This window comes from Mobula birostris, chromosome 31 (genome assembly GCF_030028105.1).
Source record: "Mobula birostris isolate sMobBir1 chromosome 31, sMobBir1.hap1, whole genome shotgun sequence".
Taxonomy (NCBI): Eukaryota; Metazoa; Chordata; class Chondrichthyes; order Myliobatiformes; family Myliobatidae; genus Mobula; species Mobula birostris.
The window spans coordinates 12,397,758-12,424,070 of NC_092400.1; the positions used below are offsets into that span (position 1 = coordinate 12,397,758).

The 26,313-nt window shown below is 36.9% G+C and overlaps 1 protein-coding gene across 1 annotated transcript in view; it reads left to right on the forward strand.

Moving 5' to 3' along the window:
- Positions 1-26,313, forward strand: part of rbm19 (RNA binding motif protein 19) — a 265,310-nt gene that overhangs the window by 8,705 nt on the left and 230,292 nt on the right. The window contains exons 3-15 of the mRNA XM_072247529.1: positions 2,410-2,535; positions 3,591-3,629; positions 3,738-3,924; positions 4,678-4,922; positions 5,390-5,464; positions 5,962-6,040; positions 6,440-6,511; positions 6,633-6,836; positions 9,731-9,861; positions 12,915-13,039; positions 14,603-14,699; positions 22,210-22,320; positions 25,038-25,238. Coding sequence (XP_072103630.1) covers positions 2,410-2,535; positions 3,591-3,629; positions 3,738-3,924; positions 4,678-4,922; positions 5,390-5,464; positions 5,962-6,040; positions 6,440-6,511; positions 6,633-6,836; positions 9,731-9,861; positions 12,915-13,039; positions 14,603-14,699; positions 22,210-22,320; positions 25,038-25,238 — 1,692 coding nt within the window. The remainder of the gene's footprint in view (positions 1-2,409; positions 2,536-3,590; positions 3,630-3,737; positions 3,925-4,677; positions 4,923-5,389; positions 5,465-5,961; positions 6,041-6,439; positions 6,512-6,632; positions 6,837-9,730; positions 9,862-12,914; positions 13,040-14,602; positions 14,700-22,209; positions 22,321-25,037; positions 25,239-26,313) is intronic.

A 26,313-nucleotide genomic window follows, 5' to 3' on the forward strand; every position in this document is an offset into this window, starting at 1 on the left:
GTTCTAAACAGAGTTTTATAGAGCTACAGCATAGCCTCACAACTCTTGAACTCAATTCCCTGACTAGTAAAAGCCAACATACCATATGAATGCCTTCTTAACTATCCTATCAGCTTCTGCAGCAACTTTGAGCGAACTATGGGCATGGACTCTTAAGATCCCACTGTTCCTCCCACTGCTAAGAATCCTGCCATTAAACTTGTATTCTGTCTTCAAGTTCAACTTTCCAAAGGGTATCTCTTCACACTTTTCTGGATTGAACTGCATCTGACACTTCTCAGCCAAGTTCTGCATCTTATCATTATCCCTTTGTAACCAATGACAGCTGTCTGCACTATCCGCAACGCAACCGACTTTTGTGGCATCTGTAAGCGTACTATCCACCCTTCCTGGGAAAGACTTTCTGATCCAAGTCATTTGTAAAAATGACAAAGCATTGGGTATCAGAACAGATCACTGTGGAACATCACTGGCCACTAGCCTCTGGGCTGAATACTATCAACAGCCATCCGCTGCCTTCTATGTGTAGAACAACTCCAAACCCACACAACCCAGATAACCTAACTTTTGCAAAATGATGGTATTTAAAATTATTTTTAATTCTTGGATGAAAGCTTATAACATTTATTGTGTATATGCTCATTTACAATTAAAATGCTGGATCAATTTAATTTATTTCTAGGTTTGTTATAATTTTGTTACTTCCAGATTTCCATGGATATTTAGCATTTGAGGCTGAGATTGATAGATTTTTGGACACCTGGAGAATAGGACGATTTGGATATTGCACAAAACTAGTAGAAAGGACAGGATGAATGACATTCTTATTGGATGAATGTTTAATTGCTACTTTTTATGCTGTTTCTTACATTGTTTTCCATGAAAAATCTTCTATTGCTTCATGAACATGTTGCCATCGTTTGCACTGATGAGCTATAGACTTCATAACTGATGTTAAAATGAATTTATCCTTTATTTGGTAAAAACAAATGCGTGCCTCAATGATTGTTAAATTTAAGGCAAGTTTGTTTTGTGAAGTTAGCATCAAGGGCTGTTTATTACTTGCTACTGATTTTCTGATCCACACCTACACCTCCACAGTTGGAAAGTCTTACTTCTGTCTAACTTCGTGTTATATATTTATTGTGTGAGGTGGTAGATTGATAGATCTAAATTGCCACTGTACTTACGATAGCTGATCATATGCTTGTGACTGATGTTATTGTAGGGCAGCACATACATTAATGTAAGGGTTAAGGTGGATCCTAGCTGTCCCTGATGTAATGAAGAGAAGCTAAAGCACACACTTGCCTGTTCTAAACACAGGAATGCAGCTGCATAGATACTTCACTGAAGATAATCTCACAGCTCCATATATCCGAACATCAAGCACCCACTTACATGTTCTACATTAACACATTTTTATTCTCCATACATTCCCATCAGTTCCCACTAGATTCTACCAAACGCCAACATACTAGAGACTATTCACAATGGCCAATTAGTCTTCAAACCCACATGGTCATGGAGGATGTGCAAACAGAATCCACGGTTAGGGCTGATCCCTTTTGCTGGAGCTCTAAGGCAGCAGTTGAGTTACTCTGCCATCAAAATGAAAACAAAATGAGAAAGCTGGAGTGGTGTACCGGATTGAGTAGCATAGAAAATAATGAGAGACAGAGGTGGAAAACGGCTTCTCCCCTGCGTTATTACTTCTGCGACTAATGCTGAATTTGTTTTTTAACTTTTAGCCATACCTTGACAGGTTTATGAAAGAAAACTTCATATTTGTAAATGTGGCTATCACCTTAATCATCTGGTGATGCTTTCTGCTGTAATATGTGGCGCCTTTGGGTGTTGATTTTACTGATCAGGGAAGAGGAGTGCACACTATGAAAATGTGTCCTTGGTGTCCAAAGACCAGCCAAGGTTCTTGCTTTGGCTCCTGTTCCTTGTGGCTGGTATTTCAGTTTTGTTTATTTAAGAAGAAAATCCCGTTTGTAAAATAGAGCTGAGTGGGCTGCTGCTGTACTGTAGAGTTGTCCGCAAGGTATTCTTAATGCCTTCAATTAATATGGTATGGGCTGCTGTGCACTGTTGTACCAAAATTTATTCTGCTGTTGTCTAAAAGAAATTAGAAGAAAAATCTAGGTAAGATTTTCACCAAATGAGATGGTTGGTGATAGACATACAGGGCTTCATTTGGTAAATATGGGAATCTCATTATATTTATGTAATAAAACATAATATTTTAAACCATGCAAATTATGAGAAAATTTTATATACTGTTTGCAACTTGGATGAAAATTTGACCTCTGTTAAATTTTGAATTGTCCATTAAAAGGTGTGAAGAAAATTTTCACTCCTGTAACCTTGAGCTAACACTAATAAATAAACTGTTTGTTATAGGTGGAGTTATGTAAATCATTTGGGGACCCAGGTTTACCCAAACCATGGAGTAAGCACTCACAGAAAAATTCAACTGAGGAAAATCCAAAAATGCCAAAAGAACAACAAGGTCCAATTAAGGAAAAGGTACATGACAATTGTATTGAATACCAGACCTTTGTAAACCTAATTACAAATAACTTAAGTGATGGTAAATTGATTTATTGTTAGATTTTCAATATGATTCCAGTCATTTTAAATGTGATATATAATTATGTTCTAGGTGCAGTTCAAAAAGTTATTATTTCGAGCATAATGAATGACAGCCAAACATTATCATTCTATATTGCAATAAAATTACTTTAGTCAGAGGGTGGTAAATCTGTGGAATTTGTTGCCACAAGCAGCTGTGGAGGCCAAGTCAGAGATTTAAGTCATTTAAGGCAGAGATAGATAGGTTCTCGATTAGCCAAGGCATCAAAGGGTATGGGGAGAAGGCAGGGGAGTGAGGATGACTGGACGAATGGGATCAGCCATGATTGAATGGTGGAGAAGACTCAATGGGCCGAATGGCCTACTTCTGCTCTTATGTCTTAAGGTCTTATGGTCTTATATTTTAGTCTGTGGTCCACTGTCCTCACCTATTAGGTTCCTCCTCTAGTCCTTTAGCTCTTCCAGTTAATCACCTTTCAGCTTCTTCCATCATTTCCTCCGCTCCCCACCCACCCATCCACCTTCCCCCTCATCTGGTTTCACTTATTATTTGCCAGCTTTTACTCCTTCCCCTTCCCCCACCTTCTTATTCTGGCTTCTGTCCTTCGTTTCCAGTCCCAATGCAGTGTCTTGGCATGAACTGTTAATTAACTGTCTGTTCCTCTCTTTAAATGCTGCTTAACTTGCTGAGTTCCTCCAGCATGTAATATATTTTAATTATTAAGATATTGGGAATAAAGAGGGGAAAGACTGAAATACATTAATTTAATGCTGAAGTGAATTTCATATATAAATGTGTTTTATATAAGTACTTTGCTGACACCCCATGGTAGAAGTTGAGCATTGCACAATTTCAGTGAAGGTCTTTAATTGCAGATTTCAAGGGAAAATTAAGAGGCAGCATATTTTGATAAATGGTTTTAATAGTTTAGCTTTAGTGGTTAGGCAAAATGCACTATAAAAACTTAAATTCCAATTTGCTGTTACAGGACAAAATAAAGAAATTTGGCATTGAAGATCTAGAATCTGTGAGTAGAAATTTGATGCTCTCTTGGAATACTTTAATTTTTTTTTCCATCCAATAATATGTATGCAACTTGTGTTGGAAATGTGATTTGGCTTATTTTTTTCTGAAGTTGAAGAAAGATAGCAAGTTTGAAGAATTTCTAGCTGTGCATGAGAAACGTAGCAAAGCACCAACCTGGTCCAATGACACCTTACCGGGGAAAAAGGAAGAGGTAAAGAAGGTAGATGATTATCTGAACTTTGATTCAGATGATTCCGAAGAACTGAGTGAGACGGAAGATACCAAGGGAACAAAAGGTAAGTACCTACTGCAATTCTTGTACTGCAGTGTATCCTATTTTAATAATTTATATGTTTTATGATTAACTTCAATCCAGAATTAGTTACTACTATTACCCTGCATAACTGATTGCAACTAGAGGGTTTCCAAGTCTCTGTGTAAATGTGGAAATCTGAAAGTAGCTAGAACAACTTTCTACTATGAAGCAGGCTGTATACTGACCTCGGATAACTCATAGGGACTGGTGCAAGAGAGGGGAGTTTGTGCTAAATACTGGACACTAAAATTGCAAATTAGCCATTTTTTTGCTAATGACATATTAAATAAAAAGAATTTCGTATTATTTGTCGAATCTTTTTAACTTGGTGATGAATATATTTTTGATTCCAACAGTCTAGATCATAGAACCTCACTTCAGATTGTTAATATGTGGTGTTTTATTTGTATTGTAATTTAGCTGCATCCCAGAGGACAGGTTTCAGATCATATTAGAGCTAGAAAACAGGAATGTGGACGATATGTCTTTAGTTACTGTTTGTCATGTTCCTCAATATATTTAACATATCTGTGGAAGAATATAAGCTGATTATATTGTACCCGTAGTAGGATTTATTTTGACTTTGCATCTCACTGCAGAAAGGCAGTGGGCAAGAAATAAGTTTTACCCTGTATTGTATGGTCTTGAATGCATATGAATCTTTCGTTGTAATTAAGTGGTGTTGGCCATTATTGAGAAAGAAGTTGCCTACTTGTAATATTTTAACTTCTAGGTGCACAAAATAAAACAGAAGAAAAGCTTGCATTGGCAAAAACAGTTTCGGACATGGATTATTTAAGATCAAAAGTGGTTAAGAAACCAGATGAGAATTCTGAAATTGATGAAGGATCTGAAAGTGATGAAGAAATTAAGTTATCATCTGAAGGAAATACGTTATGCACAAATAATGAAGAAAAGGAACAAGGTGGAAAACTTGAGAAATCAGGACCCGAATGGAAGAAGAAGAAACAACTAGAGGTTTGAAAATGTTTCAGTGTTTGTTATTTCTTAGTGCTTTCATTTATCTTTGTCCAGGGACACTATTGTGATCACTATTTTCCAATTAAGTCATTAATTTGTAACCTGGGGTCTGTCCGAGTTGCCTTTTTAGAGATTTTAAATAATTTTGTGAATAAAAATAAAATCCATAATGTTTAGATAGTTTTTGGAAGTGAAAAAGAAGACTTGTGATTAGCTGCTTGCCTTGGTATTTCAGAATATAAAACCATCCAGATTTTAAAAATATTTTGTGCATGACATATGAAAAATAAATAATTTTGTATTATTTGGCTAATCTTTTTGACTTGGCGATGAATATTTTTTGATTCCAACATTCTAGATCATAAAACTTTCTTATACAAGTATAAAATGTAATGAAAAATGAAATTAAACATTAATAAATTTGTGGTTTCATAACATAGCCTCTGTTGTATACTTATTTTTAGAAAGGAACTCCTGGAAATGAAGCGACCACACCCTATACTTTGAAGCTCCGAGGTGCCTGCTTTAATGTGAAAGAGGTTTGCTTTCTTTTGCATCCATTATACAGTCCATTTTGTGAACAAATCTACCATCTGAGAGTTTACTTTTGCAGTATTGGACAGAGGCACAGGAAATAAATTTCTACCTGCAGTTGGATATTCTACCTTTTATGTGGGTAGTGAAAATTGATTTCAGCTTTTTTAAAGGCATAGTGAACAGATACTGATGCAGATTATGTTCTGCATTTTAACTTGGTTTTTGGAAACGTTGCTGAAAGAGCTGTAATAGTTTATTATTTTTAAATTTACTACTTTTAAAATTGATGGGAATGAAGTTACGGTTGTGAAAGAAATGAAAAATGTTAAATTCTGACGGAACAACAAATATGGAAAAAAAAAGGCAGGCTTAGAGTTAGAAAAAATAATTCAGCGTGTAAGGGGGGAGAAAAGCTTTTTTGGTAAAACCCACATTTTTAATTCTCTGTAATTTTAATCATTTTAATGTGCATTCGTTTCACTTTCTGATCTCTCTTCAGAAGCATGTGAGGGAGTTTTTCGTTCCTTTGAAACCTGTAGCCATTCGAATTATTAAAAATGCAACTGGCAACACTACAGGTCTGTTACCAATTCTTCACACTTACCTTGACAAAGTATTTGTTTTAAAGAGTTGTATACATTTTTGTATCTCTCACTAATATGAAATAAAGCTTTGATTTTAGTACTGTATTTGTATCATAGTGAAGACAGGTAATTCTACAGTTATCTTTCACTGATAGAGTATGCTTCCCCTCATCCCATTTTATATTTTAAAAAATCTAATTAAAAACTATCTATTTAACCAACTTTCATCACTTCGTTGCTTCAGTTGGATTAGGAACATACTGCTACACAGAAAATGTTATGTAAATTTAAGTTGTTTTTGAATTTGACAAAATGTTGATATTCATCATGTTGGGTAAAGTGATTCTATATTTGATAAATAAATTCAGTTTTCTGGAACATTTGCTTTTGCAGGATATATATATGTAGATTTCCAGTCAGAAGATGATCTTGAAAAGGCATTGAAGAGAAATAAAGAGTACATGGGTAAGGTATCTTGATAAAGCAATAGTCCTTGTCTTATAACTATCCTTGTAAAACAAAGATTTACTATCCTGAATGGTGTCTGTACTTGTTGATCCCAAAATGTTTCCCTGTTTGTTTAAAGGTAGAAGATACATTGAAATTTTCAGAGTGAATAATGCAGTCAAAACTAAACCTGTAAGGAAAAATGATAACCAAAAATGGCTGATGAGGCAAAAGAAAGCGGATGAGGTGGAAGAGGATGTCTCTGATTCAGGAAGATTGTTTGTCCGAAACTTACCATACACCTGTACAGAAGATGACTTGGAAAAAGTTTTTTCTAAATATGGTATGCAGTTAATATTCCTTCACCTTTCTGCTTATCAGTGATAAGTATTTCAAGCTCCAATTTTGTTAGTATTTTTACAAAGTTTTATGCAGAATTGTGTTAATTTACATCCAAGCAATGTTATAGTTAAAAGCACTTGAATAAGGCCACTGACCTTAATTAAAAAGCTAGGTTTGGCAAAGTATTTTTTTGTTTTTCATATCTCTGCAAAGTTATTTTGTAATTAACAGCAGATTTAATGATTTAAAATATTTTGCTTATTAATTTCAACTGTTTTTAAATATCTTATTAGACATTTTAAAACACCAAAATAAGCCTTTGATCTCTTGACTTAAAATCATCAGTGGAGTACAGAAGGTGGGGTTTGGGATGGTCTGTGCTTGCATCCTGATTTGCATTCAAGGTGGTCATGGAATGGAAGCTTAAAATTGTCAGTGTGGTTTGGGATGGCATGGTATGTGGGGCAATGGCTTGGATGGTTGAAACCTATTTAACATTTACTTTCCAAGTTTTAAAAAGATGTTAAGATAACTATAACATTTCAGAGCTCTTAAAACATTTAAATAAACTAAATCTAAAAACATACTATTTGAACTTTAGTTTTTCATAGCCATTTGCTTCCAATGAAGTCTATGGAAAAGAAGAGTTCTATACACCTGCTGTTAGAGAGTATTCCTTCATTCTAAGCGGTGGAAAATCTCTACTACTACTTTTTCCTGTGCTTATAGAGGAAACATCGGTGAATAGCCATTATTATGCACATAAACAGTGAGAAATCTTGAACTCTAATAAATACAAAGAATACGCAGCTAAATGTAGATTTTCCTGCAAAATTTAGGCCATTACCTCTGACTCTGTTCTAAGTTTTGGTACTGATCTTAAATCATTTAACTGATACTACTCTTTGAAGAAGGATGTTCCATAGTTAGTAAAAGTATAATGCTGTAGTTTGCTAACTGCAATTGTAATTTGATGAAATTTAAGTTATCTTCAGAGTTATGGGTAAGGGTATTTAAACCTAATACCTTTATAAACAGCATCCCACAAGGAATTTTAACGGTTGATAGTGATGCATGGATTGCATTCAAATCAGTAAAAGTAGTTGTGGTCGTGCAGCCTTGGACTGCAAAGTAGGATGGGCAAGTCTTTAGAACTGATGACACTAAGGCAGTTGCCTAAAAGTGGCATATTTAAATTACTCTTCATATTTCGCCTGCTAGATCGACCAGACTTGTTATAGGATTGAAATCCCCATTTTTGGCATTCCTGGTATGGAGATTAGGAAGATTTTTAAGATTTATTTTCATCAACTATTTTTCATTAATATAAAATCAGTTTCTGTAATGTTAATGGTGCTAATATCGCTGAATAAAGTCAAAAACATAGTTTTGAAAGTTCTGACACAAAGTTCAAATTTATTATCGAAGTATGCATATTATGTACAACTCTGAGATTCATCTTGCAAGCACCCAGTAGAGTTCACTAAAAACAAACACACATAAGACCTTCACATATCCAGTTTGCAAAAGAGAACAAATCATGCAAGTAGTCTTTTTAAAAAAAAAAATAATTCCATGTGTTTTTGTATACATGAACTGCAAAGTCTCCGAAAGTGGGTCTACAGCTGTGCAGCCTGTCCAGGAGTCTGATGGCTGCAGAGCAACAACTGCTCCCGAACCTGGTGTTACGGTCCCCAAGCCTCCTGCACCTCTTCCCCGATGGTAGCAGTGAGAAGAGAGGGAGACCAGTCACATATAGCAGATGGCTCTGAACACCTTTACGTTTTCTGCTCTATTTTAATCTTAGCATGGAGTAATGGAGCTGATCACTGGTTTATCTTCTGCTATTGAGCCTCGATGTAGCGTCCAGTCCCAGTGATTGATGCCCTGACTATACCTGCATTTTCAAGAGTCCAGTTCACCAAAAACCCCCAGGAAATCCCAAAAGGGCCAGATTATTTAGGCGGTTCAAAAGTTTATCCTTCAAAGGGAAATTACAGGCTGCAGACAGCGCCAGACGAAGTTCAGAAAAAGAAATATATCCACTAGAGTGTCTAGTTGTTTTATGAGCTATTTGCTGTTGGTTGCCAGTGCCATCTGCCAACTTGACACAAGGCAAATTTCCACTCTTGGCTTTGCTTGCCATTGAAGGCAATCCGTGGTAGCCCTTGTCAGTGCATCGTCTGTAGTCAACTTGCCATTGAGACCTTGTATTGCTTGGCTGATGCCTTCTGGATATGAAAGGTCAGCTTGCTTGATCCCTTTCCTCCTTTCCAGGCAAGTGAAGGTAGTCAAGCACTGTAGGGATAAGCCAAATCCAACTCATTTCAGCTCCGTACTGTAAATTGAAGTCAGCAGTACGTTGAAAACTAGACCAAATAGCACAATTTTCAGCTCTATCTTCAATTAAGAATGTTAGCATCCGAATGAATAAAGTCGGATAAATAAGATCCAGTTCCTACAATAAATAAATGCATGTTATTCTGCTCCTCCATCATTATTTCAACATGCTCCAAAGAAAACACTGGAATACTGAGTTTTTCAGCTGCCACTTACTAAACAGCATGTTGGCTATACAAATGAAATCAGTTGAACATTTAAGCTAGTTAATAAATGTGTAAAGCTTGTTGAATTGCTCAAAATAGTTGCTGCAATTATGTTGTGAGTTATACCGCTATGAAGATGAATGATGATTTTGATGTTGGAGTCATCATAAATGCACAAAACGCAATCATTACAGCTATTATGACATATTGATCACTAGTATCTACATTTTCTTGAAATGTTACGTATAATATTTCAGATATGACATCTGCTTAAGTCAGAATTAAATCTGGTTGTATCAAAATAATTGTAGCCGTTTAAAATAATGCATTGTCATTAAACACCCAACAGGTCCATTATCGGAGATCCACTTTCCTATAGATGGTCTAACGAAAAAGCCAAAAGGGTTTGCATTCATCACTTTTATGATACCAGAGCATGCTGTGCGGGTGCTTGCTGAGTTAGATGGTAGTATTTTTCAGGTATGTTTGTGGCAGTTCTACATGTTTCTGGTTGTATTTAACTGAGCTATACACTTTAACGTAGAGTGATTTAATTATGTGTTTTCATAAAGAATTGAGTAATATCCCAGTGACAAGCAATTTTTTTTTCTTTTCAAAATTGTTTCTTTTGTCTCATCCCATCACTATTAAATGTATGTTGGCATACAAGTTACAAGAAACATAATTTGAGAATGGAAATTGTCTTGAGTTTGAAAATGTACTTTTCTTCATAACTTTTAAATGATCAACTTTATCTTGAGAGCCAAATGCCTTTTTTGGTTAAGGAGGAAAAAAAATACAATCTTGTATAAACACATCTGTTCATCGACCACATTAGGAAATGCCATAACAAAATTGCAGTTATTTAGGGAAATCTGGAAAAGTCGTTGTAACATTTTACATGATCAACGTATGGGAGATCACACTGACCCTTTTATTGAACTTAGTTTTGATCCAATCACCTGTGGCTTTGAAATGGCGTTGTGTTATTTGGTGCTTTGAACTACATTTGAAGAACACATGTTTGCTGGGAAATAGTGTTTGTAAATTTGTTTCTAAGTAGAACTTTTAAGTTTTCATTTGAGTATAATTTACTTGTTACACAGTGGATCAAGTCCTCTCAATTATAAAATTTAGCATATTGTAATCATATCATGTTTTAAAATTCCCCATTTTCCAATTTTACCTGCTTTTAACTTTGGGTAACAACATTTAAAATATTCTGGATCAGGTTTGTGCAATCATTTTGGGCCTGGAGAGCTATTTTTAGGTTTCTGGACATTTTTAGGATTTTGGTTCTTGAATTGTATCACAAGGCTGCTTTGGGAAGATCTATGGATCTTTTATTTTTCTTTTCGCTCTTTTTTTACACATAACATACCAGTACTGTATGACCACTTAATGTGTGCTACCATGATCTCAGTGTTGAGTTATGTATTTGAAATTTACAAGCAAAAAAAGATCTTAACCAAATAATCAAGGCCTGCTTTATTTAATTGAAAGCCTTTATCCTATCTGGGCCACTTTTGGAGAGTCCATAACAGCACTTCAACAGCTTGTGTTGCTTTGTATTTCCCTTTGTTACTGGTCACAAACACCCACCTGTTACTGCACCATCAAATCATCTGCCTGATACCCATCCACTTCTGAATTATCTGCTCCAACTCCCTGTCTTTACCTATCATTGACAATGATATGTTATTGTTAATTATTGTTGCATTGATCCTTATCCATATTTCTCCCCATCACTTCTTCCTAAAATCTCACTTACTCCATGATCTCTACAATGATGGGAGATTTAGAAAATTTGAGGAAGATTTCCCTCAGAACCTTATAGTTTTGGCGCATCCCTGTTGATTTTCAAAGATTTACAGTAAAATTTTAAATTCGGATGGTGTATGAGACCAACTGCATGTAGAATTGCACCTCAGTGAATTGTAACTAGAATATCCTTTTAAAAAATTGTAAACATAATTATAAAATAAAAATGGAAAGTTAAATATTTGAAAAGACTAAAGGTAGGCAATTATTTTAGGTATCAATACTGCCATGAAATGTGAAGTTTGGCAACTTTAAAATCTTATTTGTGCATTACTTAATAATGTTTCTCCTGAGTTATTTCCCTAAATAACCTCAATTTGTTTTGTCATTTCTAATGTGTCTTGATGAACATGTGTTTGTACAATATTGTAATATTTTCCTCATTAACCAAGAGACATTTGGCACTCAAGATAAAGTTGATCATTTATGTGTTAAGAAGCAAAGTACATTTTCAAACTTGGACACCATTTCCATTCTTAATACGGTTATGCCAAGATTTTTGCAATTCAAGATACCAGTTAAGAATTTTTTTGTTTATATTTATCAGCAGACAGTTGGTACAGTTGTGTAGCTAGCTGAGCTGCTGCTTCACAGCACCAGAGACCCTGCTTCATTTCTATGTTACCTGTGTGAAGTTTGCATATTCTTCATGAAAAGTACAGATTGATGGGTTAATTTGTCACTACAATGCTCCTGGAATGTAGGTGAAAGGCAAAATCTGGATGGGGGTTATTGAAAATGCTGGGAGAATAAAAGGAAGTATTAACGTGGGATTAGAGTAAATTATCCTGTACTTGGTGGGCTGAAGAGCCTGTTTCTATGACTGAGCTATATATGAACTCTTTTGACATATCCAAATCAAACTGTTGAGAAATCCATACAAGGCAACCTGTCAGAAACAATACTGCACTGATCTTCCACCTTTTAGGCAGGAAAATATTAATTTGTTGGTTAGTATTGAGTTTGAAAGATACTTGGCATCTGGTGATATGTTTCTATTATACTCTGGTCTTGATCAATGACTTGAAGTTTCCATAAGCTGTTACTTAGTGTTTTAATTTGGAGGAACTCTACTTGTCAAGATTTTCCAGTAGTTTTTATATTTCTTTGAGGTAGATAAAGATGGTTTGTTAAAAGAACCAATGTGCATGCTCATATTCCCCGAACCACCAGATTAAGTCATGGCTTAGATCATGTAGTTCACAATCGGGCTCTGTAGAGGTTTATTAAATGAGCAGGTTAGTTTGCTACATGTGCTCTTTGGCAAAATACATTCACTTCAGCATAATTATTCTACTGATATAAAGAGTTAGGCATAGCACAGCAAAATTCACCATGGATTGCATTATGTAAACTACTGTTAAATCTTTTCTAAAATTGCCCTTGGTCTTACTGAGCAGAAATTGCACTTGTATTAGAAGGGAATTTCCTCAATTGGTCCCTTAATTTGGATATGTGCAGAGCTTGTATAAAATTGTCTTGGATCTTAAACTGACATTGGACGTTTAAACAAAAATGGCTGTGGTACTAGTTAAGATTGGTATTAGTAATTGGGTATTTCAATGTGTCACTGTACAGTCTGCATTTACTAAGGTCTTAAATGTATTATTTTTAAAGCATATCTGTGTCTAAATATGTCAGAAATGATCCTTCACAGAACTTGTTAAGGAAATCAAAATAGAAGTGGCTGGAAAAGTGACTATTTTTTACAGGGCAGAATGATGCATATTTTGCCATCAACAGTAAGAGAGGAGAAAGATGAAAATGATGAAACTACCTTGGGTTCCTCTGCATTCAAAAGAAATAAAGCAGCTCAAGAAAAGACCAAGAGTAACAGGTTGGCTATCAGTGCACTGAAATTAAGTTTACAACTTCTAATTCAGGGGTTCCCAACCTGGGATCCAGGAACTGTTTGCTTAATGGCATAAAAAAAAGTGGCCACACATCTTAATTCCACGTCCCATTCCCATTCTGATATGTCTATCCACGGCCTCCTCTACTGTAAAGATGAAGCCACACTCAGGTTGGAGGAACAACACCTTATATTCCGTCTGGGTAGCCTCCAACCTGATGGCATGAACATTGACTTCTCAAACTTCCGCTAATGCCCCACCTCCCCTTCGTACCCCATCCGTTATTTATTTATGTGTACACATTCTTTTTCTTTTTCTCTCTCTCCTTTTTCTCCCTCTGTCCGTCTCACTATACCCCTTGCCCATCCTCTAGGTTTCCCCCCCCCCTTCCTTTTCTTTCTCCCTGGGCCTCCTGTCCCATGATCCTCTGATATCCCTTTTGCCAATCAACTGTCCAGCTCTTGGCTCCATCCCTCCCCCTCCTGTCTTCTCCTATCATTTTGGATCTCCCCCTCCCCCTCCAACTTTCAAATCTCTTACTAGCTCTTCTTTCAGTTAGTCCTGACGAAGGGTTTCGGCCCGAAACGTCGACTGTACCTCTTCCTAGAGATGCTGTCTGGCCTGCTGTGTTCACCAGCAACTTTGTTGTGCACCTCTGTTGTAATTGTAGAGACCATTTCAAGGTTGAAAATAGAGGAATGTGTGTGAGTAACAAAGGACATAAAATAAACATGAATTGTCTTGGTATTACAAATGTAATACACTTGATCAAAAGGCAACTTACAAATATTAGTGATGTAAAACCAGTCCATTTTGCACATCTGCTGAGATCCCAACACCTGCCTGACTGCAACGATATGCAGTGCTGCTACGTTACGATCCATCTGGGCATTCTAGTGGTCTCCTCACAAGTGCAGTCAGCAATTCAGTTCACATAATATTGAAACAGCTGGAGCCAGATGCAGCTGGCCAGGTTGTTCCAGGGAAGTTAGGACACTGGCACCTAACTGACAATGTGGGAAATTTCTTGGGTATATCTTAACCACAAAACAGGGCAAACTAATCTATTTAATACTGCACAGTTATTCTACTCTCAAAATAATAGACTAATATCATTGCAGTGCTCTCAAGTGGAATTTACTATCCTTTTGCTCAGTTTGGGTTTTGCCAGGGTTTCTTACTCTGGATTTCCTTACAGCCTTGGTTTAAATATGAACCACAGAATTGATTTGAAATGTTTTGAAGGACAGCATGTAATTGAGGGTGGCTTCCAAAAAGTATGATGAAGCTGAAGTCAGTGGGCATTAAAGGTGTTTCCTTCTCTCATGCCCCCAGTTGGTAATGTCCCTTCCAGCCATGTTTTAGGCCTAATTATTGTCAGCCTCCTCAGTATTAACCTTCCTTCCATTAATAAGTTTGGAAGCGGAGATGTTTCCAGTTCCATTCTTAAATTCATGATTTCAGAGACAAGGGTTCATTTGTTTTTTTTTAAAGTTTGAATATATTAGATTTTAGATTGGATATGAACTTGTTCTTTTTAATTTCAGCTCACACAACTGGAATACTTTATTTATTGGAAGTAATGCTGTTGCTGATGCAATAGCGGCAAAATATAATGCCACCAAAAGCCAAGTGCTGGATGACGTAAGTGATTTTATTTGAAGAGGCTAAGTAGCTTTAACTTGAGTTGTATTAAGCCAATTAATGCTTTGACCTTAAATTTAAAAATACATATTCTTGAAAAATATTATATGATGGAAAAATATGAAAGTATTTCTGTTTTTGTTCTATTATGGATCATTCATAGCAAAATAAGCATTCTGTTTTAGTAGGGAGTGATTTATTTATTTATCTTTGGGACCATTCTATGAAAAGAACAGCAGGACTAATTGATGAGGTTTCTGTTTTAATATTGACAAGTCCATCAAACACCCATTGTGTGGCGGAAAAAAGAAAAAATTGTGCACAATAAAAAGTAAACAAATAACATTAACCGCAGAGTTCCTGAAAGTGAGTCAGCAGCCACAGAGCCAGTCCAGAAACCTGATGGCTGCAGGCCATGGGTAAGGAATCAGTTCAGCGCAGAGCCGATGGCTGCAGGCCACAGCTGGAGAGTCATTTCAGCTCTGAAGCACATTGATCAAATTGCGCAAATAGTAGAAAGGAGCTAAGCAAAAATACAAGGAACATAAAACTGCAGAAACTGAGTCCACAGAGGTGGGGGGAGTTCAGCTCTGAGGCAAGTAAAGCCTGATGTTTGCAGGGTAGCAATTGCTCCTGCATCTGGTGACGTGGCACCAGTTAAACACAGGCAGACAGCACTGAGCACCTGTTCATTTTCCACTCTTGTCGACGATTTTAATTTTGCTCAACTCTTTAATCGGCGGAGAGTAATGGAGCCGACCATAGGTTCGTATTCTGCCGTTAGGAATCGACGACGTGTACATCCCTAGTGATGGTCATATCTGCACTTTACACTCATCCATGCCGAATACCCCAGGGGGCCGCGGAAGAGCCAGGTCATTTAGTCAGCTCAAAGGTCCATCCTTAAAAGGGAAATCATAGGCTGCAATTGATTGCAGTTCAGAAGAAGAATATCGAGTAGTCACGTGAGCCGTCTACAGGATGTTGCCATCGGTCACTGGCATCGTCTTGCTGGAAACAGTTGTCATGACACCATGTCACTAACCTCTCTATCCTTCCTGTACTCCGAATCATTACTGTATTACATACGACCCACTACAGTGTTGCTGTCTCCAGACTTGTAGATGAAGCTCAGCAGAACCTGCACGCAGTCATGAGTTTACAAGGAGTAAAGTAGGGAGTTGAGGATGTGTGGAGTACCAGTGTTTAGAATAATTGCGGTGGAAGCATTACTGCCAACCATTACTGATTGTGTCTGTTGGTCAGGAAGGTGAAGATCCAGTTACACAGAAAGGCATTGACTCCCAGGGTCCGGTGTTTAATGTTTGCTTGAAATTGTAGTACTGAAGTAGAGCTGTAGTCAATAAGCAATAGTCTGAGTAGGTGTCTTTACTGTCCAGAGACTCCAAAGATGAGCATGGGGCCAGGGAGATGGTCCTATAGTTTCTGCACTAAGTGATTGCAGTTGGTTGAGGTTTTTTGGAAGGCTGGAGTTAATGCCTCTCAAAGCACTTCATGTTGGTAGGTGTCAGAGCTACTGTGCAGTAGTCATTTAAACACGTTTTCTTGTTTTTCTTGGGTACTGAGATGATGGGGGGGAATTACTCAAGAAGGCAATGGAAACAAATCTGAGACTTACTGTACTAAACAGTGGTCAGTGGTCTGCTCTGGAATTGTTAATTGCTTAGTGCTTCTGCTCCCTATTCTTCTGAATTTGCCTTGGCCAAATCTGAAACATTGACTTTGCTTTCACAGACAACCAAGCAAAAAGGCTCTGTACTGTGGGCCATGGAACTGCTGGCAAAGCATGGAATATCTGGGCCAGTGTTTTCTGAGGGAAAAGATCTATCACGTAACTTGTAGAATTACTGCTGTACAGGTTTCCCCCGCCATCCAAAGGTAGAGCGTTCCTGTGAAACGGTTCGTAAGCCGGAATGTCGTAAAGTGAAGAAGCAATTACCATTTATTTATATGGGAAAAATTTGTGAGCATTCGCAGACCCAAAAAATAACTTACCAAATCATGCCAAATAACACCTAAAACCTAAAATAACAGTAACATATAGTAAAAGCAAGAATGATATGATAAATACACAGCCTATATAAAGTAGAAATACTTTTCTACAATCATTGCCGCACTGTTCTCCGTAGCGAAAATCTCACGCAAGTGCTCTTGGCAGAAACACTCCCTCCAGTAACCTTTAAGCTATGAAGCTGCCAAATCATACCAAATAACACATAAAAATACACAACCTATATAAAGTAGAAATAATGTATGTACAGTGTAGTATCACTTACCGGAATCATGAAGACAACGCCTAGTACACTGATGATGGTGTGTTAGGCTGAGTCGTCAGAGGTTGGGGTGGTGCAGTGGTCCCCAACCTCCAGGCCGCGGACTGATATCGATCCGCGAAGAAGGCACCCAGCACATCTTTAAGAAAAAAGCCAAAGTAAGCAAGCTGATTAATTAGGTGCCGCCCGGCACGTAAATGTTGGCCCAGATCAGAGGTGATCGGCTTTTTTCTTAAAGATGTGCTGGGTGTGTCCTGGCTACCGCTGCATTCTCCGCGGCAGTGTATCGGTCTGCGGCCCAGGGGTTGGGGTGGTGGAACACTGGGGTGTCATCTCATCGTGGTCTGTTTCCATCAGGGCAGCCAGGTCATCTTCTTCTATGTCTGCCTGCCTCGATATGGAAGGGTGAGGTTCATCGTCTGCTGTGGCTGATGTGGAAGGCTTGAAAAATGACAGTATGCTTGACTGCTTAGCCTCCTGCATTTTTCTCTCATACAGTTCTTTGTAAGCACTCAAACCATCCTGCAAGTATGCCCTAAACCTACATACCCTTTCAAAATTAAAGTCGTACTTTTCTGCAATCATTGTTGTCGATTGCAGCGAAAATCTCATGCAGTTGCTTCATGTTCAGTTCCTGAACGACTTCACTTTCGGTCCATTCGCTACTGCGTTCGGTTTCAGTTGTTATCCTTTCCACTTCCAATTGCATCAGCTCTTCATCTATCACTTCTTGGTCATGGGATGCCAAAACCTCTTCAACATCATCTTTGTCAACTTTCACAAGCCAAACTCACTTTGTCGTTACTTCGTTCACCATGATCGAAACGCTTAATTATGTCTAGTTTTATGCTAAGTGTAACACCCTTACGAGCTCTTTTAGGCTTTTCCAATACCTTAGAACTCATCTTGCTAATGGCTGCTCACAGGCACGTGTTTAAGCAATGCCTGCTAGAATGCAGTTCCGGGGGAGGAGCTTGGCTGCCTTTTTTCGTATTGGTGAAAGCACCTTCTGTTAGCGAAAACAGGTAACTAATGTAGGTCTTTCGTAACAGTGAGGTTTCATAAAGCGAACGTTCGAAAAGCGGGTGACACCTGTATATCAAGGTCAAAGCCCAAGCTGATCCTTCGTTTCTGATATAACTAAAAATGATTTTGACTGAATTCTGTGTTAGTCCTTTTGTTTAATCATAAATTGTGTACTCTTGGCATCCCAAAATATTTTGAACATTAAAAATTCATAAAGTGCGCATGTTTTCTTTTTGACCATTTTAATGTTTGTTACAAAAATTAGATAAATTGGTTTGCAAACTATGCAGCAACATCAAAGCAAAAATAGGATCTGCTACTTTCAATAGAAAGTTGCTGAACAAAACTCTGCCAAGAACAATAAGCAAGCACACAAAGCTGGAATTCAATATCAGCTTTCCACTCAAGGTTTAATGGAAATCATTTTTCCCATTAGTGAGTTTTATGCTATTTATTGGACTTGTGTTGAGTGCGGAACGAAGTTTTTCAAATGACCTAATAGCATAGGGGCTATTTCTACAGAATGTACTTGTCTAATAAAATATAAATAATAAATTATATGTACAATAAACATCAATGCACAGGAACAGAATTGATCATTCTGCTGCAGCCTGTTTCACCACTCAATGACAATTTGACTGATTTGTATTCTTACAGTATTCACCTGCTCGTACCCTTAAACCATAATGCCTTGGTTAAGAACAATCTCAGCTCAGACTTAAAAATATTAATTGAAGTAGCCTTAATTATATTCTTTTTATGGAACTATCACACTTCTGTCTTTTTTTGGAACAGTAGAACTGCGTTCTTACTGTGTATAGCTTGACTCTAGTTTTAAGGTTATGTCCCTTTTATCCTGGGGAACAATTCCTGTCCTCTGAAATGACAATAAAATTACTACACAATTTGCTTCAACAATGTATAAGCCCAACATATCCTGTCTATCCTCTTAGTTTAACTCTAGGAGAACTATAACACCTATCCACTCCGTTGAGTGAATACATACCCTTTACACAAAATTACACTACTTGGTCTGCTTTCTATCATGGCTTTAGTATAACAATAGAAAATTGTCTCGCTTTTATATTCATATTCACTTATTTTTAAAAATTATTCCATTGACCATTGTTAGAAATCTTTTTATCTGACACATTTTTGTATCCTATGGCCATAAGACCATCAATCTCTTTGCATTTATGTGGCATAGTGACGAGTACAGTGGCACAGCTACTGGTTTAGCTGCCTCAGTAATAAGGACTCCAGTTCAATCCAGACCTCAGTTACTGTCTGCATGGAGTTTGCATATTTTTCCTGTGGGCACATAGATTTCCTCCACTGCAGATAGTCCCTGGTGTGTATGGGAGTGATAAAAAATTGATGAGAATGTGAGAAAAATAAAAAAAAATGGGTTTAACATTGAATCAGTGTAATTGGGTGTTTGATGGTCAGTGTGGGCTGAAGGGCCTGTTTCCTTGTTGTAGCTCTCTGACTTGCACTGTTCTTAGCTTTTTACCACATTAAAAAAGTGGATATTTACTACTATTCTCCCCATCCCAAAATAAATCTATCTTGAAACCCATTTGGTAGTTTTACCTACCTTTGTTTATCTTTGCTTTTCTGGGATTTCCTACTAGTATCAATTTCCAATACAACTAAATTTTGTGTCTCTGGCAAACTTAAAGGTGCAGGGATCCCTGAGAAATGACAGCAGTTCTGTATTGTTTCTTCCTATAAAGATATTAGAAAGCAGAAGCCTGTGCATGGCTATGCTTGAGTGTGATGGGAATCAGGAAAAAAGAAATTGGCAGTCAATTAACTTGCACATATTGTGGTCTGATTTTAAATTCACCATGAAGTACATGGTTTGAGTTTGATGATTGAATTGACTTTATTTCTTACATCCTTCACATCCACAAGGAGTAAAAATCTTTACGTTACGTTTCCGTCTAAATGTGCAGTGTGCAATCATATTAATTTATAATAAATAGAACAGTCAATGTGACATAGAATACATTCAAATCAGCGTGAGTCAATCAGTCTGATGGCCTGGTGGAAGATGCTGTCCTGGAGTCTGTTGGTCCTGGTTTTTATACTGCGGTACCATTTCCTGGATGGTAGCAGCTAGAATAGATTGTGGTTGAGGTGACTCGGGTCTCCAATGATCCTATGGGCCCTTTTTACACACCTGTTTTTGTAAATGTCCTGAATCATGGGAAGTTCACAACTACAGATGTGCTGGGCTGTCCGCACCACACTCTGCAGAATTCTGCGATTAAGGGAGGTACAGTTCCCATACCAGGCAGTGATGCAGCCAGTCAGGATGCTCTCAATTGTGCCCCTGTAGAAAATCCTTAGGATTTGGGGGCCATACCAAACTTCTTCAACCATCTGAGGTGAATGAGGTACCGTTGTGCCTTTTTCACTATACAGCTGGTATGTACAGACCACGTGAGGTCCATCATCTATTGCCATTACTTCCTTAAACTTCAACTTTTTAATTCTGATTACATACCCAATTTTTTCTTGGCTTTGTTTATTACTAGGATTTCTGGTATGATTATTGATAGTGACATGAGTAAAATCTAACTATCCTGATGCAAGAAGCTACTAGCATAGATCCCTCAAGTCTTTTGTTAGGATTAACCCTTCTCCTTGGTTGCCTTGGCCAATTTTGTGTGTACTTGTCATGTTTTTGCATTTTATTCTTATGTTTGTCTACTGTTAGTTCAAATTCACTTAGAGGTCCAAGGCAGACTTATTAAAAACACTATCCTTCAAAGAAACACTAATGGTCTGCATTGTTCATACTTAATCATGGAAGTGGATTAGCAATGGTATTGTGCAATAAATCTAAATAATTTTCTGAGTTAGAACATCAGAGAATTTCGTATTGAGAATATTCCATGCAGGTTTATGCAGGTAAAGAGATTAATGTAATATTCTTCAATTAGAATTAGGTTTCAGTAAGAGAATTAACAATCCAGTTATTTCAATAATTTCTAATTGCCCTAGACATTGTGGGCTATTTTGAGAGCAGAGCAAGATTAGGGATGGGGATTGGGAGTGTTGTTTGTGCTGGTTTTGTTCAAGGCTGCTTAGTAGTTAATTTTTTTTTTGGACGTGAGGCCCAAGTGTTGCGCAATATAATAGCCCGGTTGTGCATAAAACCGCAAGATATAGGAGCAGAATCAGACCATTTAGCCCATTGAGTCTTCTCCACAGACATGGATGGATGAGACCTTGGTAGCATTGTGTAACAAAAGGTGTGGTCTACAACAGAAGCAGGTGGAAAGCAGATGCAGCAGGAGTAGCACACATGATAAAGAATCCACCTACCACCCTAGTTGAGGCAGCATCTGCCCCACCTCTTCATTACTTATGGAGCACACTTTACTGGCGTAGGGACAGTCATTCTTAGCTCCAGGATTCACCCGAGGAGAAAATAATTAGTTAGACAATTATGGGTTAGACCTATTGTTTAACTTATTATTTCCTCCAGCATAGTTTTGGTGTGCCTGGAGTATGATGTTTTGGGACACTTGCCTAAGGAGGGATGTACCTGCACAGGAAACAGTTTATACAAGACTCATTGGATTGATTACCGACATCTGATTATCTTATGAGGGAAGGTTGTGCGGGTTGAAGTTGTAATCATTTTAGAAAAATGAAAAGTGATCTTGTCAAAAGTACAAGATTCTGAGGTATCCTCATGATGAGATGATGAATACAGTTTCAGAATAAGCATCTGCCTTTTAAATGGAAAAACTCACTGCAGATTCTTAGAACTTGAAATAAAAACAAAAAACGCTAGAAGTTAGGTGGTGTCTGTGGAGAAAAGCAGTTGCTATTTAATTTCAGTAACCTTCGATCTGTTAAAGGGTCATCAACTTGAAAAATTAACTCTAATTACACAAGTGCTGGAAATGGAGATGAGGAGGATTTCCTTCTGAGGATCATGTATCTTTCCAGTTTTCTGTCCCGTGAGTTGAGATGGCAGACTCATTGAATATATTTTAGACTGAGATAGTTTTGATTATAAAGGATTGAAGGTTATGGAGGGGCAAGTCAGTATGTTACATTGAGGAAATTGACAGATCAGCTTGACTGGCAGAGATGGCTTGGGGCAAAATGATCTGCTATTGCTTTTCTCTTGCATTTTGGTAATTTACACTGCTTTGCTTTTTTTAAAGGAAGGAAAAGACAGTGTTGCAGTCCGTGTGGCACTGGGTGAGACGCAGATTGTACAAGAGACCAGACAGTTCTTAGTTGATAATGGAGTTAGCTTGGATTCGTTCAGTCAGGTAAGAGAATAAAATTGCTGCTGCCACTTCAGACGCTGTTAATAATTTTGTTTGATTAATGGATTAAACAGAAACAATAACATACTTTTTGCACTGTTGACAAAGCATGCAGTAATTAATCTTTTGTTGTCCAGCAGCCCAAACATGTTTTTCATCAAACGTGGTTGCTGAAAAAGAGTACAGAAATTTTAAGCCATTCTTTGGTTGACAATATAATTTATTTCTATTTCATTGAAAATGGATAGTCAATACGACTATCAATAAGATGTGATTGTAAATCTCAAGATTAAGTTAACCCTTAGGTAAGATTTTTTTTGTATTTCTTACCTTGTCCTAACATTTAATGCAAATTGTTTCAAGTCATTGGTGTAATTTTGTTTCATTATCATTTCTTAATGTGAAATTGAGCTTTCCTAAAGAAAATAACTATTGGGAAGAAGAATGCATTTATACTTTAGATTACTTGCAACCTTTGCAGGTATTAACATTATAGATTTCATAAGGTTTCATGCAGAGTGCAAGAGGGTGCCATGGTAAGTGTTGTGGTTAGTGTGATACTATTACAGCTCACGGTGTTCTGGAATTCGAGTTCAGTTCTGGCGCCGTTCTTTAAGGAGTCTGTGTTTATCCTCCCTGGGGATTCATGGGTTTTCCTCAGGTGCTGTGACTTCCTCCCACAGTCCAAAGACATACTGGGTAGGGTATTTGATCATTGTAAATTGTCCCGTAATTAGGTAAATATTGTGTATTTAACATTTCAATAATATTCGAGCAATCTTGTAAATATATTGTTTGATTAAGCATTCTTTGTTTATATAAATCATTCTGGTTAAATGTAAAAATATGTGAATTGCAGTTGCTCTGATGCTACCAACTACTTAAAGTAAAGGATGAATTTAGACTCGTATTCCTGGGTCTCTTGTTTTCCTTTCAAATGACGTTTATGGTTTGGAGCTACAAAACATAACAATTGGGGTAAATCAGGTTTGTTGGGGGGTTGCTGAGGTGGCTTGTCTTGAAGGGCATGAAGGCCTTACTCCACTCTGTGTAGATAAAATAAAAATAATAAATAAGTAAGAGCTTTTGTGTGACAGGAATGGGATAAACAAAGCAACAGTTTATCTGATAGAGGAATTTGTTTTAGATGGCAGTCATAGCAATCTCTTTTGAGAGTTTATACTGTATATTCACCAGGATAAACTTGGGAATGAAAAACTTGAGACTACTCCAGAACTAATGCTAAATAATGAAATTTAATATTTTTAATGTCAAATTTTGATTAGCTAAGTAGGAATTAGCAGGTTGGAGAAGAGGTAAAGAGAAATTGCTTATCTGGCAATTTGCTAAGGAATTCTTTGTCGGAGGAGTGTTCAATACTGATATTTTTGCCTCAGTTGAAGGTAATTGTAGGTAGATATTTGAATCAGAGGAAGATATGTGGAGTAAGAAAGGTTAGGTTTTGAATCTCTGGCAAAGAGATAATAAAATGATGCTTAAATAATTGCATTCTGATGTCATAAGAGTATTCATTGTAAGTCTGTAAAATGTCAATGTAAAGTGACAACTTCATCAAAAAAAACTTGTCACTAGTATTAAGAATGGGTCAGGCATAGAGTTCCATGTGATACACTGCAAGTTTGCATTTCTCATCTTCCATGTGCTTCATCAAATGCATATTTCAGATTTAGTGAAGATAAGTGAGAATTACTCAGACCATTGGTCATAAACTCAAACATGTGAATTCATCAATTTTAATTGTTTCAGAGAGGGAAAATATATAGATCCTATTTTTTTTTCGCTTTTTCAAAAAGTGAATGATGTACTTTAATACCCGAGATGCACTTTTAACCATGTCAGTAGTTCAGCTCATCCAGTGTCACTATTTCATCCAGTCTCTCTTCAAAATTCTCTGGTGCTTTACTTTCGTAAGGAATTAAATTAAAGAAAGTTTAAAGAGAATATTTTGGATTGTTGACATTATAACATTTCCATGTGTACTTTACTAAAATTTCTATTTTAAACTAAGATTCCAATCCGTGCCTGTCAATTTGACAAGTGATGAGTGTAAGATATGTGTTGCACATCACAAAAAGAATTTCACCAGTTGGAGAAACCAGAAGTGAAATCTTTCAGATTAAATTTAATAAATGCATTTAGAATCGGATGTTGAAAGGGCTCAGGCCTGAAAACCTTCACTGTCTCTGTTTCCATAGATGCTTACTGACCTGCTAAGTGTTTCCAGCATTTTATGTTTTTATTTCAGATTTCCAGCAATTCTTTGATTAACCTTTGTGTCATCTCAATTTTCTTTGCTTCCATCAAATCACAGACATTAGAGGACAAAAAAGGCTGCAAATGCTGGATTTCAGAGCAGAAAATAAACTACTGGAAGAATTCAGTGGGTCAGGCAGCATTTGAGGAGCCAAAGGAGTCTTGGAAGTCCTGATGTAGCGTCTTGACCTGATACATTGAATTCCCTTTAATTTAGCAGATGCGGCTAAATCTGCTAAGTTCTTCCAGCAGTTTATTTCTGCTGGTTTGGTTCTCTCCCCATGCAGCTTAAAGCACAACTTATTTTCTTACATTTCAAGTCCTGATGAAAGATTATAGAATTAATTCTTTCTGCATTTTTTTTTTAATTTTTCATATTTTTATTGACGTGAGCAGTATTTTTTGGGGTATGATATTTACACAAGTTTTCGTTCATACATTTGTAGGCTTCTGGACCAAGAAGTAAAACAATTATCCTTGTAAAGAATATTCCTGCAGGCACCCGAGTACATGAATTGGAGAATCTATTTAAGGTCTATGGGGACCTTGGGCGGATTTTGCTTCCGCCAGCCGGAGTAACTGCTATTGTGGAATTCCTAGAGCCAACAGAGGCTAAACGGGCTTTTACAAAACTTGCATATTCCAAGGTAAGCCGTTTTGCAATAATCTAAATGAATATATAGCTTTTTAATTTCAAAGTAAGGTTACAAGAGAGGACTTTAAGTTCTTCTCACAATTTTAAAATTGGTCAGTAACCAACAGAAACCAGGTAAAGACCCAAACTTAATTTGGATTTGAGACTCCAACTTTCAGTGTTGTGTTTTAAAACTTTGTTCTCTACCTATAGTGCAATTGAAATGATATGTACTCTACTGAAAATAAAGCATCCAGAGAGAAACTAATTTAGGTTTAGATTATGGTAATATTAATTATTAATTGAGTACTGAGCTGCTCACAGATGACAACCAGCATGTTGTGTGAAGGCTGTGTTGTCTTTGCTCATTATATTGTTCAATTAAAATACAGTTAAGTGTATTCAGTTAGTAATAAGAACTATTGTTTCAGCTTCTATAAGTTATTAGGAAATCATTCAAGGTGGTGAGATTAGTAAGAGTTAAGAAGCAAAAAAGAAACTTTAACACTTTTTCCTAAACAGCTAGGGAAAAGAACTTATGTTATCTGCACTATCTTTGTTCATGAGATATAGAATTAGCTTACTGATGGTTAATTTTACCTTGATATCATTGTTCACAGTATAATTTCAAAAGATAGATAATAAAGTACTGTACTGTATGCTCATGACAAAATAGGACATGGTTAGAGGACTGGTGGCTTAGCTTTCCATGAGTATCAGTGCTTGGGCAACTGCTATAATTTATGTAAATAATTTGGACTTTGAAACAAGAAGCTGTGTACCAAAATTTACAGATGTTACCAAACGATTAATCCATTGTTAATGGTGAGCATAAATGTACTGTTGTCCAAGGCATCAGAAACTTGCAGATTGGGCAGTTAACTGGGAAATTAACGAACACAAATAAATACCAAATGTTGCACACTGGTAAGAAAAATGGAGGCATCACCTATAGCTTGAGAAATTAAAATAATACTGGTGGAGGAACAGTGGGGTCAAAGGAAGTAGTTAAGCCAATTATTAAAAACAGCTTTGCAGATTAATATTATAAATTCTGACAAGGTACTTTTAGGTAAGCTATAGAATTC